Source organism: Balaenoptera borealis (genome assembly GCF_965194805.1).
Source record: "Balaenoptera borealis genome assembly, chromosome: 20".
Lineage (NCBI taxonomy): Eukaryota > Metazoa > Chordata > Mammalia > Artiodactyla > Balaenopteridae > Balaenoptera > Balaenoptera borealis.
The window spans coordinates 60,642,604-60,661,835 of record NC_138879.1 but is presented as its reverse complement, the minus strand read 5'-3'; the positions used below and the strand labels follow the sequence as shown (position 1 = coordinate 60,661,835).

The 19,232-nt window shown below is 63.4% G+C and overlaps 1 protein-coding gene across 4 annotated transcripts in view; it reads right to left on the bottom strand.

Moving 5' to 3' along the window:
• Nucleotides 1-17,975, bottom strand: part of PEMT (phosphatidylethanolamine N-methyltransferase) — a 46,091-nt gene extending 28,116 nt beyond the window's left edge. Inside the window, exons 1-2 of one of the 4 annotated variants that reach the window (XM_082373074.1) lie at nt 17,954-17,975; nt 9,113-9,220 (exon numbers count right to left, since the gene is read on the bottom strand). In XM_082373074.1, coding sequence (XP_082229200.1) covers nt 9,113-9,205 — 93 coding nt within the window. In that variant the 5' untranslated portion in view covers nt 9,206-9,220; nt 17,954-17,975. Of the gene's footprint in view, nt 1-9,112; nt 9,221-14,484; nt 14,621-17,540; nt 17,760-17,953 lie in introns of those variants that run through there. The other 3 variants (XM_082373073.1, XM_082373071.1, XM_082373072.1) reach the window with 3 other exon arrangements.
• Nucleotides 17,976-19,232: the final 1,257 nt, after the last annotated feature.

The following is a 19,232-nucleotide window of genomic DNA, read 5'->3' as shown; positions in this document are numbered from 1 at the left end:
AGATAAGTGGCAGGTCAGGAGGGAGATGTGGGCAGCGGACGTGACAGCCGGCGAGGGGTCAGAACCACTGGACAGCCCAGGGCCCGCCTCCCAGCCCCAGGGCCAACGAGCCGTCTGACCCCTGAGCAGGCCGGGGGCCTGTGTGAGCTGAAAGCTTTGCTGAGCACCAGCAGGTTTATTGCCCAGAGCAGGTTCCTCCCACAAGGTGCTGGACAAACCCACCTCGTCCGCCCCGTGACGCGTTCTCCAGCGTCGAGGCCTCAGCCCACCTGCTGGCCCGTCTGCATCTCCGCTGAGCTCCGCCCGGGGGCGGGGGGGCCCCAAGAGAGAAGCTCTGCTCCTATCCGCCCCCCGAGGCCACGGGCAGCCCTGTCAGGTGACAGGTGACGTGATGCTCCCCCAGGGAACGTGCTGGCTTCAGAGTTAAGGGCTGAAGCCAGGCTGCCCTCGTTCTCTCTCTCTCTTTAATTATCCTGCAGTTTTGACATGCACACCCAAGGTCTAAAATTAGGCCACTGGATCTCACACCTGACTTTCCAAGCTCCCCGTTGCGGGGGCGGGGGTCAGCACTGACCCGGGAAGGTGTCAAATCCGTGTCGGGGAACAGTGTCTTCTAAACACGCTGTTCCAGCCCCGCCTGCTGGAGGGCTGCCCGCCTGTGCACCACGGCCCGCGGGGTCCCAGACACCCACCCCCGCGGCCGCTCACCACTTCCACAAAGTCAGGCCTGAAGGTGCCTGGCAGGCGGCGGGGTTAGAAAGGCTATGAGGTCCCCACCATCCCCACCGTGTCCTCGGGACCAAGTGCTGAGACCCTCCGTGCAGGCCACACTCAGACTTGGGCCAGAGAACCAGGGTCAGGGCTCCAACTGCCCCCGGACGGGGAGACCCGGACAGTGTCCTCTGCCTGTCACCTGGCCACGGGGTCGCCGTCTGGGCTCCGCTGAGGGAAGGCAGGGAGCACCTGCCCTTTTCCCTTCCTCGCCCGTGAAGGTCGCTGTGACTCCTCCTGTTTCCTGAGGAGGCTGAGGACTGCCCCCACGCCGGAACGCCTTCCCACGCCATCAGGGTTTGTTTCGGAGGGACCCGAATTCTGCACCCGTTAAGCCCACAGTGCTCCGAGGAAGGGCCCTGCCCCTGCTCGTGGCATCCGTGTGGCCACCTCCGGGAGGACCACGGTCCTGCCAGCCAAGCAACCCCGGTGCTTTCAACCACACCCCTTCCTCTCCCCTCGTCTGTTTCTCGGGAAGCAGTTTGTGCAGGTATTTGGCCGTCAGGACACGGAGACAGCATTAGGGGATCGGGTCCCTTCACCTCCGCCACCAGCCGAGGTGTGAGATCTGACCTCTGTCCTTTAGCGAGCAGCCTGACGGTCGATGGGGCCGATACTTACATACTCCCCACCCTGCTTTCGGGCCACCTGCCACGGGCTCAGAGGCGCTGATGCGGCACCTGGGCATGGCTAACGTGGAGCACCTGTCCCGGAAGGTATGGCGAGGCCAGCAGGGTGGGGGCCTGCCCCGAGCCGGGCCGGCAAGTGCAGCCCTGTCGCCGCAAGACGGCATCACTGCCCAGGCAGCCCAGCCACGAGGGACGGCCAGGGCAAGGCCGACAGAGGGCACCAGGTGGCCGGAGAGGAAGGAGGGGTGGCAGCTGCCGGCCGGCTCCAAGCGAAGTTCTATTCAAACCTCGAGGCCCTGATGACTGTGCCTGTTTTACAGATGAGAAAACCATGGCTCAGAAAAGCGAAAAATCCTGCCCAGGTCCCGGCCAGGAGGCAACAGCAGCAGGACAGGCTGGTGTGCTCAGAGGCCCACGCCCCTCCCCGGGCCGGCGAGACGGGCAGGGGGGACTCGGGGGCGGGCGGGGGGCACGGCGGCACCGGGCTCCTAGGGCCGAGCGGGCCAAGGACGGGCCCGAGGACGTGCAGCCGCCCTGCCCCGGGCACCCCTTCCAGGCGGCTGCCCCTCGTGGCCGCCCCACTCGCGGCCCTGCCCACAGACAGGCCATGTGCCGTCGTAACACTGACACAGGCGGGGCGGGCTGCACACCAGCCAGGAAGCCGGCGCGGGGCACGCTCGTGCACCCCAGGCTGCAGGGGGCGGGGCTGCAGGGCTGGACCCCCAGCAGGTGCCGTGAGGGCCTCTTCGGCCAGCAGGGCCCCGGGTCCTGCCCAATCTGGGCCAGGCCAGGCCGCCACATAGGGCTGTGTCTGCGCCAGGCAGGCCCTCCGGGGGGTGGGACGGGGCGGGCATGACACACGGGAGCGGAAGCCCCAGCTGCCAGGCCCAGCGCTTGCTCTCACAGCTGTGTGACCCGGGCAGGTCAAGCCACCTCTCTGGTCCTCCGCTGCTGCTTCTGAAAAGCCTGGGGTTGACCCGCCCCCACCCCGGGTCTGCACATCAAATCCACTGGGGGGTGGTGACAGTGATTCTCCCTCCCAGGACGGCCATCACCGAGTGCGCCCCACCCCCAGCGCCCCCAGTCCCAGGGCTGTCCTGCCCCCGTCACTGCGGTGCAATCCCTCGGTCCCCTCCCCTCCCTAGGGCTGGTGGGGAGATACAGAGCAAGGCACCACACCCAACAGCTGACTGACCCTCGCAGGCTGCCCACGCCCAGCCACCTCGCTCGTGACTGCAGGACAAGGGCTGGACTCTTCTTACTGTAATTCACAGAACCCCCTTCCCACCCGTTATTCACCTGGAGCCCTGTGGGCGGACAGGTGGGGCGCCAGGCGAAGAACAGGTGCCCGTTATGTGCCAGGAGCAGGTCCCCTGTATATACACCTGTGGAAGGTGTATGCTTCCCAGGCTATTTTCCTACCTAAGCCGCAGGATGACCCTGAAGAAGGGTAACCCTGTCCAGCCAGGGGGCTGAGGGGCCCTCACCATCCTCACTGCGGTCCCCTCTGCCCACGAGCACAGCCCTGGAAGGCAGGAGGACCTCGCATCCCTTGTGCGCCGTCTGGTGGCCAGTTGGGGTCAGTCCGATGTTGAGCTGCAGTGGCCCTCACTGTGCTGCACACCCACCAGCCCCTGGGCCACGTGGGACCCTCTGCAGCAGGGGCGGCTGGACAGAGCGAAAGGCAGCAGAGGTGTGTACAGGCGGGGCGACCCTCGCTCCCCGCAGAGCCTGGTACCCGAGTACCGGGGCTGCCCTCTGAGGCTGGCCAGAGCCTCAGACAACAGGCACCGGATCCGGGAAGTACCGTCGGGGAAGCTGTGCAGACTCCGCCCCGCCCTCTCCTGAGTCCCTGCTGCATCAGGTGGCCTGGCTCTCCGTCCCTCTCTGCCCAGGACCCCTGTGTTCCGGCCCCCCGACTCTCGTGATCTCTGCCTCCCCGGAGCCCACACTCCAGGCTGATGCCTCTTTGGAGAAACCACAAGAATCTCAGATCCGGCAACACGGCGAGGCCAGGGGCCTTCCCTGAGGTGCCGTGGGCATCCATCGCCAGGGTCTTTGGGGCGGCACTGGACCACCTCGCATCCTAGCCCTCCTGAGGCTCAGGGTGCCAGGGCAGGGGACCAGGAGGCGGGATGAGAGGAAAGGTGGCAGGAACGGGGCTCCCCGGGCCCCACAGCAGGTGGCGGCCGGACACCACGGGGAGCCCACGGCACCTCCAGGCGCTACGTGGCCCGGCGTCGGCCAGCGACAAGCCCACCCATCGCCCCTGCATCTCAGAGCCTCTCCCAGGCCAATTCCTGATCCCTGGAGGCGAGGAAAGGGCCACCAGCTACAAAACACTCTCCACGATGTATCCCTAGGCCATGCAGCTTTTCTGGGCATAAGACTCTGGGACAAGTGAAAGCACTTGGCCTTCAGCTCAGGCAGCAGCTCTGGGAGTTTGCGCTGGTGCAAGAGGGCTTCCAGACGCGCCTGCACCTGGGACGCGTCTGCACCCAGGCGGCTCCCATGGCTGCTTCTCCTCTGGGCCAAGTATGCCCGGGTGCTTCCAGACCCTTTCACACCCATTGCCCTCCCCCCACAGCCTGGCAGCCCCCCTTGAGAAAAGCTGGGCAAAGGCCACTCCTCCAGAACTAAGATGAGGCAGCTGAGGCCCAGGTCAGAGCAAGTCAGCAGTAAAATGAGACAAAAACCCAAGCCTTGGACATTTTCCCCGGAATGTCAGCTGGCCTCAAAGGAAGACCAGGGAATGGGGCAGAGCCAACGATACAGCCAGGTGGGCACCGTGCGGCCAGCGAGAGGACCTAGCACCCCTCTACCGAGCGGAGAAACTGCCTGGCCCACGGCATCCCGGGCCACTCAGGGCTCACCTGCGATCACACTGGGCCTGCCCTTAACTCCAAGGCAGGAGCCCTCGGTCTAAGGTAGGAGGTGAAACGTAAACGCGCGAGGAACAGCGACCACAGACCTGCGGTCAGGGAGGCTGGAAGGGAGCTGGGCCACGTCTGCTCGGGGCCAGGGCTCAGGGAAGGCCAGGGAAGGCCAGGGAAGGCCAGGGAAGGCCTGGGAGGGAAACAGGAGGCAGGCTGGTGTGGAGGAGCCCTTCTAGGAGGGAGCAGGCCGTGCAAAGGCACGGGGGGCACAAGGAGACCACGCTTGCTGATGGCAGAGGGTAGACACCAGAGCTCCAGGGAAGGTCACAGCAGACACCCTACGGAGGTGTGGGCGGGCCCTGAAGGCTGCGGGGTCTACAGAAAGGTCGAAGCAGGAGGGCTGATCTGCTGGGAATACCAAGGGGAGGCCAGGTCATCAAACCGCCCCTCCGTGCGGGAGGGGCCCGAGAGATGACCCACCAGGAGCCCTCCCGCCACTGCAGCCACCTTGTCCCGCCCAAGCTGCTGCTACACGGGCCGGGTCGTGTCCAAGTGAAGCATCGCAGGAGAGGCGCGTCCTCTACCCACACGGCCCCCAGCAGGACTCGTGAGAAAACTCAGGCCGCATCCCTGGAGCGTCAGGATCCGGGAAGGAGAGGAAGCCCAGCTCAGGTGGGGTCTCACTGGGGCTCCGGGTGGGAGAGCCTCCCTCCTCACCCCCTCGGCCTCCGCGCGGTCCCGGCAGAAGGCAAGCTGGCCGCGTTCCAGCCGCCACGTACACTTTACCGCCACGCTCCTCGGACACCTAAAATTAGCCCAGCTGCAGCCCGTTGCCCACAGAGGACGCTGCTGCCTGGCACGGCTCTCCCTTCAGAGGGATGGGGCCGAGGGGCGGGCAGGGCTGCCTGCACCAGAGGACACACACCTACTCCCCGGAAAGCACACCCACGCACACGCCACAGGACCTCCTGCGCTCGAGCCGACGTCGCGGCCAGAGGAGCGAGCCTGGGTCCTGGCGACAGGGGGCTGAGTGTCCCCACTGCAGAGCCAGGGCCAGACACCCGTCAGCTCCGCAGGAAGCAGCTCTGAGCTCAGCTCGGGTGGGCAGGGGCGGTGCTGCTCCCCGGCGTCCTGGGCGACGGCGGCCGGCCGGCCAGAGCCCTGTGGTCCCAGAGCCGAGGTCTCAGTGAGGCCCGGCCAGCCAGCCGGCTCCGCTCAGAGAAAAGCCCTTGCTGGGCCACAGGCCCTACCAGGAAGCCCCACTCAGCATCCCTGCAAATGCAGGACGCGCCTAGTCTAGAAACTCCGCACAGAGCCGGTGGGTACGTGGCCGTGCCCTCGGAGCCGGACTTCTGAGCCAGATGGGAGCAAGGGTGTCACACAGCCTGTCCACGCCCGGCCCAACTCCCCCGCACTCACGCGGGCACACGCGTGTACACCTCGCACACGCCCCTCGCTGCCGGCTCTAGCACGCAACCAGCTGCAGGCCGGCACTCAGGGCCCTCCCGCAGGGGACCGGCCGGCCCGTCCACTTCCCCACCCGCACCGCATCCCAGCGTCTCCAGCAGCCCAGCCTCCGGCTCGTCCCCTCGCGGCCCCCAGGCCAAGGAGCCGCACAAGCCCTCGCCCCGTCTCCTGGACCAGCTCCAGACACCAGCTTCCTTGTAACCAACTCCGACGTTTGGATGGCAGGTCTGATGCCCAATCTTACCTCGCTGCCAGCTCCAGGAAGGCAGGCCGCCCTCTCCCAGGGGGCCTGCACGGGGCCACCCCAGGGGGTCAGGGTAAGCTGAGCGGCTGCGGTGTTTCAGAGCCGATGGGCCTCCATTCACAGACGGAGAAACCAAGGCCCAGCGGGGGCGTGAACACAGGGGCTGGGACCCCAGCCTCTGTCCCGGCTTCAGCATCTGCAGCATCAGCTTCCCGGCCCCTGTGGGGGTCCCCGGGGCAGCCGAGCCCACCCCACAGCGGCTGACACTGAGGCAGACACCGAAGCCGCGCAGCAAACGCACACAAGGTTGTGGGGAGCCCCCTCGCCCTGGCCTTGCCCACAGCGCCACCTACCGTCCTGCTGCCCCCGCTCCCTCAAGAGCCCGCGGCCGCCAGGACTCAGCCGGCAGAACGCCCCTGTGCCAGGGCCCCCCAAGGCGCACGGGGAGCGGCCCCCTTTCTGGGGAGGTGCGTCTCCCTGCAGACCAGGTGACCTACCAGGACGAAGGGCTCTGGGGACACGGGACATCCAGGGATAAAGCGGGTCAGCCATCCTGCTCACACTTTGTCCTAGAAGGCGGGGTGCGGGGCAATCCCTGGCCCTGTTTGCGGGGTGAGGGCACGAGGGGAAGGTGGGGAGGAGCTGGCTGGTGGGGCCACGCTCAGCAGGGAGACCGGCGGCGGGGGGTGGGCAAACTCGAGGAAGGAGGGAAGGCTGGTCCAGGCCCTGGGACAGGGAGGCCTTCTCCTGCAGGTGGGGGAGGGAGCATGTCGGGGAGGTGTGGGCCAGGGCCGAACAGCGAGCTCTCTGCAGGGTCTGGACGTGCCCAGGCGCGGCCGAGCACCTGGACGCAAGGTCCTGGCACCGAGGAGATTCTGGGCCAGACAGAGACACAGGTGACACAGGGACCGCCCCAGCTGGCCCCTCTGCAGCACCCGTTCTTCCCAACATTAACCCATCCGTGCACCTGGCGGGCTCATCCCCCCACCCCCGCGGGCCACTCAGCACCCCAACGGTGGGCTCCCCGAGCACTTGTGGGGTGAGTGAGCGAACAGATGACGTGCAGAGGAAGAGGAGGTCATGGCAGAGACGGGGCCAGGGACACCCCACGAGAGAGGGCGGGAGGCCGCCTGCGGGCGCAGCAACAGGGATGCTGGGGCCAGGGGGGCAGGCAGCGCAGCACGTCCAGAGACGCCCCAGGAGCTGCGGCCCGGGGAGCGGGAGGGGCCCGCCCTGGGCAGCCACTCGCCAAACCTGGCTCACCTGGGGGCTCTGGGGCAGGCCTGAGCTCCCCACAGCCCTCGCCTCCCCCCGATTCTGCACCGATTTCCACGGGAGGGTCTTCCCCACACGTCCAAACAATGCTGACATCAGCCGGGCGTGCTACAATTCAGCTCAATCCCAACACTCTCTACCTGGCTCACAGGACTCTGGAGACCAGTTCACTCGCTAGATGACAGGTGCGTTACGCAGGAAGCTAAAGCACACAGACCCACGGCCAGGTGAGAGGCCTCTCGGGAGGGGGCCTGCGGGGACGGAGGAGCTCTGGGGGGCGGGGGAGCGGAGCCTGCTTGGTGGGGAAACATCTTCAGGCCTTCTGGGGAGCTTTGGTCCCTACTGCCTGAGTGGCCCTGACCTGACAGGCCCCGGCCAGAGCTGGGGTGGCCCGCGCCTCGCCCCACAGTGATTCTGCTCTCCCCCCACCCTCCCCGCGTCCCACTCAGCGCACCTTCCCCTCCCGCAGCACCAGACAATGAAGGCTAAAGGGTGTGGCAGCCGAAAATCAGGCTTAAGTGATGTCCACGTCCTGACCTCAGAACTGGTGGAAGTTGCCTGCTCAGCAAAGAGGGGGCTTCGCTTGCGTTCAGGGTCTCGAGATGGGAGTTGTCCTGGGTCGGCGGGGCCCTGACTGCTGTCCCCCCCCCGTTTTCTTATAGGAGGGAGGCAGGCGGGGGGAAGATGCTGGCCTTGAGGACTGGAGCGGGTCTCCTGGAGGGGACCCTCCCCTGGAGCCGGGGGGCGGACAGCCCTGCCCGCACCTGGATCTTGACCAGTACTGGTTTCAGGTTTCTGGCCCCCAGAGCCAGGGGAAAATATATTCCCGCTGTTCTAAAGTACCCAGCCTGTGGTCATTTGTTACAGCGGCACAGGAAACCAGCGGGGCGTATGAAAAAGGCCGTGTGTCCATCCCGGAAAGGAGACCAGTCTGTCTGTCGGGAGGGCATGCACAGTCTGTCTGTCGGGAGGGCACGCATATGTCTGCGTGTTGACTGCAGCCTCTTTGAGATGAGCAGCCTGCCCCCACCGGCTCTCCCCAGATGAAGAAAAGACCTAACTCGTCAACCAGACGCAAACACGTCCTGTTCTGCCCCGGGGACCGAGCGGCCACGTGAAATGAAGACAGCGCGGAACGGTGTGTGCTGACGCCGAGCCCAGGCTCGTGCAGCAGGCCGCCCTCGAGGTGAGCACAGGACGTCCACGGCTCTGCATCGGCAGACGCCTCGGGGGGCGGCCCGGGGAGCACGCCTACCGCCCCTTCCACCCCACCAGAGATGCCGGACAGCAGACCAGAAACCCCAAGGGCTTCCCCCACATCCTGACAGGGGAGGGGTGTCTCCGAGAAGGGCTGGCAGGAGGGACCGCTCAGAGCCCACTCCCCGCCTACCTCCCACCCGGCCAGCCCCCCAGGCCCCCAGCCTCCGCGCGGCCCTGGACCCCCGGAAGACCCGGGCGCAGACCTGCCTCCCGTTTCTCTTGCTGTCAGCTCCTTGCCGCCCCCAGCACCCCTCAGCCCGAGGGCTGCAGACCACTCTGCAGGAGGCCTCGATTGGGAAAAGTGGTGGTGTTTACGGAGCAGGCCTGCTGCGGGGGCGTCATGAGGAGGCGGCTTCCCTGCGTGTGTGGCAGGCGGGGAGCAAACCCCCGCTGACAGCTGCTGTCCGCTGAGGCCAAGATGTCGTGGGACCCCGCGGTGAGCGGCTTCCCCGGTCAACGTCCTCCCTGGGGGCCGACCTCGACGGGGAGGCAGGAGGCCGCTCCCATGCTGGCCAGAGACAGACGAGGAGAGGGAAGAGCCACCCGTCCGTCCATCCGTCCCTCTGCACAGCCTGTCCTGGGGCACTTACCACATTCCAGAAGAGCGGATTGAAAGCGATGGTGAGGACTGCAGCCACAAAGTGGGGTTCCGAGGGGTCCACGTAGCCCAGCAGCCGGGTCATAACGCAGAGGTCTGCCTGCAGGGATAGAGCCGGCGTCAGCGGGAGACCTGCCTGCCCTGCCCAGCCCTACCTGGCCGGACACGGGAGCGAGTGACAAGCCCCAGAACTCGGAAACAAAGTTACCCTCCAGGAACAGGTCAGGAGGCTTGGGCACGTCCAAGTCCAGCAAAGGTTACTACAGTGTAATCTCATAAAACGGAAGATAAAAGCCGAAACCCAACCGGCCGTGTCGTGCCTGTCGGAGAGTGGCCGGGCCAGCGGCGGAAGCACAGAGAGGAAACCAGCGGCTCTGAGGATGAGTGTCCAGCACGCTGGCGGGGCAGCGACCCCGCCAGGACCCGTGTCTGCATCACCAGGGTGACCAGGACCCAACAGAGGTGTTCAGAGGCCCCAGAGCCAACCCGAGGGGCCGACGTCCGTGTGAAGACGCTCAGCCTCCGAGAGCCAGGAAGAGGCAGATGCAGAGAGCAGCGGTGTCCTCTTCCCAGCCCCTGGACCGGCGCTCCTGAGCGTGGGGGTTCCCAACCCCGGGCGCCTGCCCCGAGCGCGCCCACACACGCGCACAGCTGCTCCTATCAGCACGCACGGAACGGGCGTGCACGCCGGGGGCTCGGGTAAAGCAGATGCGCCGTCCCCAAAGCGGCTAAACCAGGCAACTGAAACAGACCAGGTCTGGGTCAACCTGCCACGTTCTCAAACGCATGTCAAATGGACAAGGGCGCTGCAGAAGCCCAGGGCACCCTGCACCCACCACACAGCGCTGAGCGCCCCTCCCATATGTGGAGAGGGCCAGCTTTGAGCCCCAGATTCACTGCCCCCTGTGTCCGGGGCGGGTCTCCCCACCTCCGCGCTGTCGACCCTCCGGCCGGTCACTCTTTGCGTCCCCCACCCACTCCATGCCGGCTGCCCTCCCCAGCCGTGACAACCGAAAACGGCTCCAGACGTGGCCCAGATGTCCCCGGGGACAGAACTAAGACCCTGCCTCTAGGGACAAGAGGAGGAAACAGCTGGATGCGTCCAGTGTTGAGTTCTCCCTTTAAAACCCACGAGACACTGCTGACGCCCTGGTGGTCAGTGTGCGCTGAGTCCCTGCATGACTCTTTGTATTTTTCTTTTTCTTTTTAGAAATTCATGGCAGCTCTCCACACGCAATTCAGAATAACAATAAGTCTCAACTGGAAGGTAAGTCACAAGCCTTGGCTTGCGGGGGGTGGGGGGGGTGGAATCCACCAGCCGTGCCCAGGGTGCAGAGCTGGGGGGCAGCCGGGTGCGCAAACCACGCTTCCTGCCAACGGCCCCCAGCCCTGGCCTGCCCCCCGAATCACCACGTCCAGCTTAGGGCAGCACACAAAACATGCTTCTCACCACTTGCAGACTCTTATGACAGCAACAACTCCCACGGGAGTTGATACAGCATTTCTGCAGACAAGGGTGTCATTGTCAGCCAGACTCCCTTTTACGGAGTTCCGTCCGAGGACGTCATTCCTCTGAACCAAAAGAATCCTCCTGCCTCCAGAGTGGCGAGCGTGTCCACGGGGAAGCCAATGTCCGCAAATGCCAGGGCCCACAGGGGGCCGCAGCCTAGCCCCACTCAGCAGAGAGAAGTAAAACATTCTCTCCTGCAATCGTCCCACCAACCCTAGGAGCTAAACGTTACCATCCTGACATTTTACGCATTTTACGGAGAAGCTCACTGAGGTTGCCGGTGGGTCAGATCTTCCAGGCCCCGCCACTCACAAAGCCTCGGGCTCCGTCACTTTCCACAGCGAGCCAGGAGCTGCTGCGGGGGCCAGTCCCCTCTGCGGGGGTGGGAAATCCCACAGTCCCAGGCAAAACCCATGTGCCCTCATGCTGTGCCTCCTGCCCCACGGGTGACCCTGGGCTGGGTGACCCTGGGCTGGCAGGGCCAAGAGGAGAGAGGGTAAAGGGTCAAGAGTGAGGCCCGCCCACGTGGGGAGCAGGTGCGGATGGCGGCCAGGGTCTCCCGTTCACCCAGGCCCTGGACGGTAAGCAGGAGGAAGCCGGCAGACGGTCCAGTGGCTGCCTGGGGAGCAAGGTGGGGCGCGGCCTGGGAGGGCGCAGGGCGCTTCCGGGGTGATGGAGCCTGGGTGGCGGGGACACGTGAGAGTTCTCCATCTGGGCGCGATTTCACTACGTGAATTACACCTCAGGAAAGAAGGTCAGCAGGGGAACTGGGAGCTGCCCCCTCTTTCCCCGAAGGGCCCGGGGGAAACGCTTCAGACGTTTCTAAGGATTCCACTCCTCGCCATTCAGCAGACACTGAGCGTCCCCGGGAGGCTCCACTCTGGGGGTCTGCGAGCTAAGCCCCTGCAACAAGACCAGTGCGCACCTATACAAGTTCTCACACCTCACCTTGGGCCACCACCCAGCAAGACGAGCACCGCTGTCGTGCCAGCTCAGAGATAATCAAGCCAGGGGCTCCCAGAGGCCAGGCCAGGCCAGCGCTTCCGGATTCCAGATCCCAGATTCCGGGTTCAGGCACCGGAGTGAGGATAAGTCCCGAACACTCCCAAGGAGGCCGGGCAAGCGAGCAGGAGGGAGACTGCTTCTTCGCCTTTAGGAGAGCAGAGGCGGAGGGGAAACTGAGGCAGAGCGGTTAAGCAGTGACACTGCCTGAGGTGGCCAGCAGCAGACATCCGGCCGGGGCTCCCTGTTAGGGCTGAACTGGTCAAAACTGGAACCTCGGCCCCCGCCCAGGTCCCAGGGCCCTCAGTCAACCTCTCATCCAGGAAGTATCCGGTCACCTTGAGGGGGGATTTGCGTTGCCCAGAGAAGGGCCCACCGCGCAGGAAAGAATGACAGACAAGTCAGGTGGCAGCAGAGGGCCCCCTCCTGGCTTCCCGCTCCAGAGGCCTGCAGGTCCCTTCCCGGTTGCTGTCACCCCCAAAGCCCGCTGGGAAGGGTGCCCTCCCGGGTCAGGCAAGAGCAGAGCAGGAGGGTCCCAGACCCCCGCCCCGTCACCCTCTACCCCTGTGGGCCACCTCGACTAAGGGGAGGGGCCCAGCGGGGCCCACCCACCCTCTGCCCAACCTGATGAACGCAGCGGAAGTCCTGGCCTTCCGCTCCCAGTAACCCTAACAACGGAGCCCCCCCGGCTCCAAGGTCATGGGCCGCGGAGTCCCGGCGCTGGAACAGAGAGGAGACGGGCTACCTACCGCTGCCCGGGCAGCGCTCCCGCGAGGGGCTCAGCAGCTAGAGCCGATGCCGCTCACCGTGCGAGGGTCAACAGCACCCAGGGTCACATTGTGACATCCAAACAAACAGCAGGGGCGCAGGGAATCAAAGTCACATCGACCGCAGGTGGGACCCACGTACCGCTCACTGCCGAGGGAAGGGGACGGGGTGGGGGCAGCAGGGCGGGCCTCCAGCTGGACCCTCCGGCCCCGGGCCTTCTCGGTGATTCAGGAGACATTTACCGGGAAACTTCTGCTGCAAGCCCCGAGCCTGGCGCACACACAAGAAGGAGCGGCCACAAAGAAGCTTTATACTAAGGCGGCCGCGACCTCATGGCCGGGGCACCAGGCACAGAAGGTCTCTGGGCAGCAGATAATCCAGGCTGGGCTGGGGGCTCCCCCTCACCCTCCGGGAGGGGCCACAGGAAGCTCCGTGACCCATCTCCGCCCAGGGGGATGAGAGGGGAAAACAGGTGCCAAGGTACAAGGGGCAGAGGGTGCTTGTAGGTCCCCTCCCTGTGCGCCTGATGCCAGCGCTACAGACAGATGCTCTCTGGAGGGGCTCTCGGGGAATGCTCCCTTCCTAAGGAACAGCCAGCGAGGGGTGCGGCCCACACGCTGGGATGGGGGGCGAGCCAGCCCTGGAGACCACCTGAAGGCTCTGCTTTCCTACGATACAGACAGCGGCCAGCGGCTGCCCCAGTGTCCCGAATCCATGACTCTTTCCAGGAAGCTGTTTATTCACACTCTTCCTCCAACGAGCCTGTCCTGGGCCATCTGCAGAGAGGCTCTGAGGGCCCGTGGGGTCCCGCGTCCATGGGGCAAGATGGGCCCTTCCCGGGAGTGGGTCTGGGGCCTCCTCTCCTCTGCGGGGCCGTAAGCCGCAGACCTCTCTCTACATTCGCCCTCAGGGGCCCCGGACAGGCCCTGCAACGCTGGTGCCTAAGTCTATTTACCTAAGGACGCATTCTGTGTCCAAGGCAGTAGTGACAGGAAGCCAGCTGACCGAGCCCTGGACAGGGCTTTGCAGAGGCGGCAGAGCCTGTCCTGAGACAGGGCCCAATGCCCTGTGGGAACCTGGGCAAACTTTGATGGGGGTGGCACTTCCTTCCTGGGACCATCAGGAGGATTAAGTGAGATGATACAGGAAGCTCACTTATTACTCTGTGACTGAGTCCGCCCACAACCCTGTGAGACATGCCCATTTTTCAGACTGAAAAACTGAGGCTAACACATGAAGCCAAAACAGGTAGGCAGAAAATCGGTGAGGACAAGGTGGGCCTGAGCACCAGCCCCCCATAACAGCAGGAGGCACGTCCCTCTCAAGTGCACATAAAAGAAAAAGAAAGAAAAGGTAAAAGTATGTATGTTCTTGAACCATAACAGAATCAGACTAGAAATCAATACCAGAAAGATCCTTGTTAAAGACCACAAGTAGGGGGCTTCCCTGGTGGTGCAGTGCTTAAGAATCCGCCTGCCAATGCAGGGGACACGGGCTCGAGCCCTGGTCCGGGAAGATCCCACATGCCACGGAGCAACTAAGCCTGTGCACCACAACTACTGAGCCTGCGTTCTAGAGCCCGTGAGCCACAACTACTGAGCCCGTGTGCCACAACTACTGAAGCCCGCGCGTCTAGAGCCCGTGCTCCGCAACAGGAGAAGCCACCACCATGAGAAGCCCACGCACCGCAACGAAGCGTAGTCCCCGCTCGCCGCAACTAGAGAAAGCCCACGCGCAGCAATGAAGACCCAACGCAGCCAAAATAAATAAATAAATACAATACAATACAATAAAAATAAAATAAAGAACACAAATAGGGACTTCCCTGGTGGTCCAGTGGTAAAGAATCCGCCTTCCAATGCAGGGGATGCAGGTTCGATCCCTGGCCAGGGAGCTAAGATCCCACATGCTGCGGGGCAACTAAAGCCACAATTACTGAGTTTGCGTGCCTCAACTAGAGAGCCCGCGTGCCGCAAACTACAGAGCCCACGCAGTCTGGAGCCCTCACACCACTACTAGAGAGAGAAGCCCTCACACCACTACTAGAGAGAAGCCCACGTGCCACAACAAAAGATCCCACATACCTCAACGAAGATCCCGCGTGCCACAACTAAGACCCAACGCAGCCAAAACGCATAAATAAATATCTTTTTAAAAAAAGAAAAGAACATCCATACTGACAGACGGATGAGTAAAGCCCTACGATCATCTCAACAGAGGCAGAAGAAACCAAGGCTCTGCCCGTTTACGTGACTTGCCCAAGGTCTGGACTCTGACCCAAAAACACTGAAAACAAAAACTATGTCCTTGAGAACTTCACACAGTAAGTCGTCCAGAGAAATGGCCTGATGTTTATTCTAACTAATGTGATAACGCCAAAAGAGTTTGAAAAACAACTCTGTGTAGCAGGCAAACATCTCTCCCTGGAAGGCAGCTCCTACCTGCCCCTGGGATTTGCCTCCCAAATGGTCACAGATGAGTCACAAACAGGGACTGTGCAGCCCAAGGGGCCTGTCGCCCAGCATGGTCTCGATGCTGCCTGAACACAGGGGCCTTGCCTTCTGAAGAGCACCCACCCTCAGGTGGGCTGCACTGTACCGCTGACAAAGGTCCCATTTTACAGAGCAGGTAACTGAAGGGCCCCTCTTGACACCTACACCACCCATCGCTCACAAGGGCTGGAGAACCATCTGGAAACGGGCATGAAAGGGGCTCCCCGACTGTGCCCTGGCAGCCTGTGCTCCCAAACAAGCCAGCACCCCGAGGCCCCGCTGGAGCCCCTTAGTCCGGCTCCATCGCCCACCAGCCAGCGGGCTTCACTCAGCTGCCGAGCTGAGGAGCCTGGCTGAGTCCCGGGCAGGGAGAGCCTTGGTCGATGAGGCTGCAGCGGGGACGCGCGCAGCCCAAGGGGGGACTTGCTAAGCTCAAAACAAAGCCCAGGTTCCGCACCAGCTGGAGCAGGCCCAGGAGCTAGTGGTCAAGGGCACTGTGCCCATGGCTGCACGTCAGCACGCGTGTGGCTGCTGAGGACGTGCGGTGCCACGTGACGAAATGACATATTTTACGTATTGGGTCAAATATATCGTCAAAAGTAATGCACCGATTTCTTACTTTTTCAACCGTGGCTACTAGAGTTTAGATTCTCAGCGTGACATATTACCGCCAAGGGACGGCGTGGGGCCAACGCGCCGCCATCATGCAGCTCAGACGCCCGGCTGCAGAGGAACCATCCCGAGGATGACATCTCTCAAAACCAGACGTTTTCACTGAGGAGGGAGGAGGGCTGCCAAGTAGGACAAATACACAACGTTCAACGTTGTTGGCAACAGGAAGCTTAACTGTACCAATAGGGCTGCAGTGGAAAAAACAGAATGTTAGCCAACGAGGGTCACCCTGACCTGTCCCCTGAAAGGTTCCCAGATCGCTCCAACTGCACAGACCCACAGGGAAGGGAAGAAGAGCAGAAAAGACCTTCCTCCACATACCCAGGAAATCTCCCCCTCCCCCACTGCTAGCTCTAGAACATAGGCCTTGCTCAGACCTGAGGGCAGGCAGGACCCTAACCCTGCAGCGGGGCCCACTGCCCCCTTGATTTCCACCAGAAGCCCCGAAGGCTTCCCCACCTCCGGTTAATGGTGTCCCATCCTTCCCCGGAGTTCTCATCCATGAAGCATCCACCCCAAGCCAGACAATGCCGAGGGTCCCCTTTGGCATTCCAAGTGCCCTCTCCTTGCCCTTCTCAAGATCTGCTGGGATCGTCCTCCCAGGATGGCTGGTGACAATCCACTGGATCTGGGTGCCTATTACACAGGCGAGCTCACTCTGAACACGCCTGAGCCGTGCGGTGTGACCCAGCACTTCAAGGAAAGTTCCCTGAAATTATAAGTCTTCCTCTCTCCTTGGTTTCCCACCCATCCCCTGGGACTGTCCTGCACTCCCTGGGGACAGACGCTAGGCTTATCTTTGTTCTTGAACAAATACTCCTCCTCAAGGCCTTGGCTCTGCCAGCCCCCCGACCAGAGCACCTGGGCCCCCACCCCCCAGGGCATATCACTCAGGGCTCAGATGAGGTCACCTCCTCAAATAGGGACCAGCTATCTCAGGATCTCAACCCACCTCCCCACAAGCCAGTTTCTAAAACATTGACCAGCTTTATCTCCGGCAGAGAATTTTCAGTTTCCAGCCTCAGTGGAGTGAAAGGTCAGTGAGAGCCGACAAAGAATGTCGCCTGCCATTCCAGTCAACAAGGGAAGTCGCCCCCCCATCAAGCCATCGGCTGCTGCTGCCAACCCCACAATGCACCCTGAGGGGGATTCAGGATGGAGAAAAACAGGAGACAGGCCCCAGGCAGTTAAGATGCAGATTTAAGGAATAATTTCAAGGAGCCCAGACTCTTGCATCTTCCCACAAATAGAAAAGTGCTAAAATCACGTACAAGACTGTTTTTTTGTGATTAGCAGTAATCTTTTGATGTTCGACGTGGGTTTTTTTCCAGCAAAAACTCCTATATATCCTGGCTCCCCCTCAGAGCTACTGAGAGGCTCTTTCCGGGGCTATAGTCCTCAGTAAGGCCCCCAAAAAACACAACTCGCAACCATTAGGTTGTGCGTTTTTCTTCAGTGGACACCTGCTCTCGATCGGTACCGGCTGTACCAATGAATGGACCACAAAAGGCGGCCTCGGGCAGGGACCTCTCGAGGGCTCCACGGGTAGTGGCTGACGCCGAAAAGGTGAATGTCTTGTCTCAGAGGAGACTCTAAGGGCCGGGGCCAGGGGCCCGGCTGGTCTTCAGAACCAGGTCCGGCCTGGCCCATCCCGGCCCGGCCCGCTAGGGGCTCCGCAGGCCGCGAACTCCCCGCCCGTCCACCCGGGAGGAGGCCTGTCCTCCGGCCTCAGCTCGGGGTGCCTCCTCCCCGGAGCCTAGCGATCCCGTAGGTGCACACGTGTACGCGCTCCCACGCGCGGATACGGGTGCGGACACGCGCACTCGCACTCACACACACGCACCCGCGGTCCCGCCCCGCCCCCGTTGCCTGGTAACGGCGACACCGCCCCCGGGCGTAGGCGGTGGCACCGCCCGCCGCGGACCCAACCGCCCTAGCGACCCCCCTCCTGGCCCCGCTGCTGGCGTGGTCGGTACCTTCCTGAAGTCCAGGTTGCCGAGGCCCCCGCAGCAGTCGGGCGCCGCCACCGAGCTGCGCATGGGCCCCGCCCGGCCCGGACCCATCGGCCGCGGGCCGCCTTGCAGGGACCAAGCGCGGGCCTCGCGGCAGCTCCCAACCGCCAGAACCGGCCCCATCGCGCCCGGGAAGCGCCGCCGGCCGCGGCGCTTTCCCGGTGACCGCGCTTCCCCGGCCTTCTGGGAAATGTAGTCCCCGTCCCCGCGCAGCGCCGCGCTCCCGGGCTCGCACCGGCCTCTCGCGGAACAGAGAACTACAAGTCCCAGGGCCGCCCGTTGCGGCGCCGGCCAGTCCCAAGTAGGCCACGCGGCTGCTGGGCACCCCCGCCCGCCGGCCCCCGGCCCCCGGCTCCCCACTCGGCCCGCCAACTGACCTGGTGTCCCTGTCCTTGGCCGGCTGCGGCGGGTCGTAGGTTTAAGTAGCGCCCTGCACAGCCCCGCGGACCTGGACTTTGGCCGGCTCGGCCCCCCGCCCCTCCTAAGGCTGCTTGTGGCGGGGGGCGGGCACACCCCGCAGCTCCCGCCCCCCCCCCAACCGGTTGCGACCCCTCCTCCACTGGCCCTCGAGCACTCACCGGGGCTGCCCTCACCGTCCCCTGGGAGATGAGAGCCGAGCAGCAATCAAGGGTTATAGCTTGATGCGGGCTGGGATGGCAAAACGGGGGACACTGCCCTGGAATGCTCAGGGAAGGGCCCGAGGGAGGCCTGTGCGCAGGAGAAGGTGGCAGACATGCAAATTGCGGGGGCAGGGGGAGGGACCACCTGTGCAGGTGCCGGGAGACAGACAAGAGGGGTCCTCAGTAATCCGGAAAAGGCTGGGGTAGTGGTGGAGGGGGGACAGCGGGAGGGAAGGGGTTTAGAAAAGTAGGCGGGATTTTAGCTGGTTGGGTCCCAAGAGAGCCCCTTTTGTAGCTAGGTGTCACAGACCTGGGAGCCCTGGCAGTCCCTCTGCTTCCTGATTCCGGCCCACTTCTCTCCCCCTTGGCCCTCAGCACCTGCCAGCCCAGGGCATCTGTGAGCTGCCACCGTGTGCCCACCCCTGTGCTGACCGCCACAGCATCCCTAGGATGGGGCAGGCCCACCAAGAGACAGGAAGGGTGCTGGCCTTGGTGCATGCACTAGCTCTGTGGTCGGAGGCAACTTTCGTTTTCTCAAAAGTAAAAGGGAAATACCTGCTGGTAAAACCCACGGCACAGGACCTGACCCGTGGGAAATGCTTGAGAACCACTGGCCACGAACGCACTGGGTGCACAGCAGGTGCTGCAGGGCTGGTTCGCCCACTGACCACCCCGTCAGGGTGTCCAGGCAGGGCCTTCCGGAACCAGAGCTGATTCTGGGGAGCCCGCCAAGGGGGAGGGCCCCCAGGGAGCACTCCCCCGCCAACCCCGACTACAGTCTGTTTCACCCAAGCCCCAGTTTTCTCCCCACCTACCAGGCCACTCTCCTCCCCCCCACCCCCCATTCTTTTATTAAGCCAGGAAAATTAGTTTTTGTGTGTTTGGTTTATCTGGGAACAAAGAAAGGTAAATGTCAGAGGTCACACCATAGCTGATGCAACTAGAGGAATCCACTCCTCCACCCCTAACCCACCCCCACCGCTCCCGCTCCATGAAAGGAACACACCCAGACGTGCAGAAGCCAAACTCAGCTTCC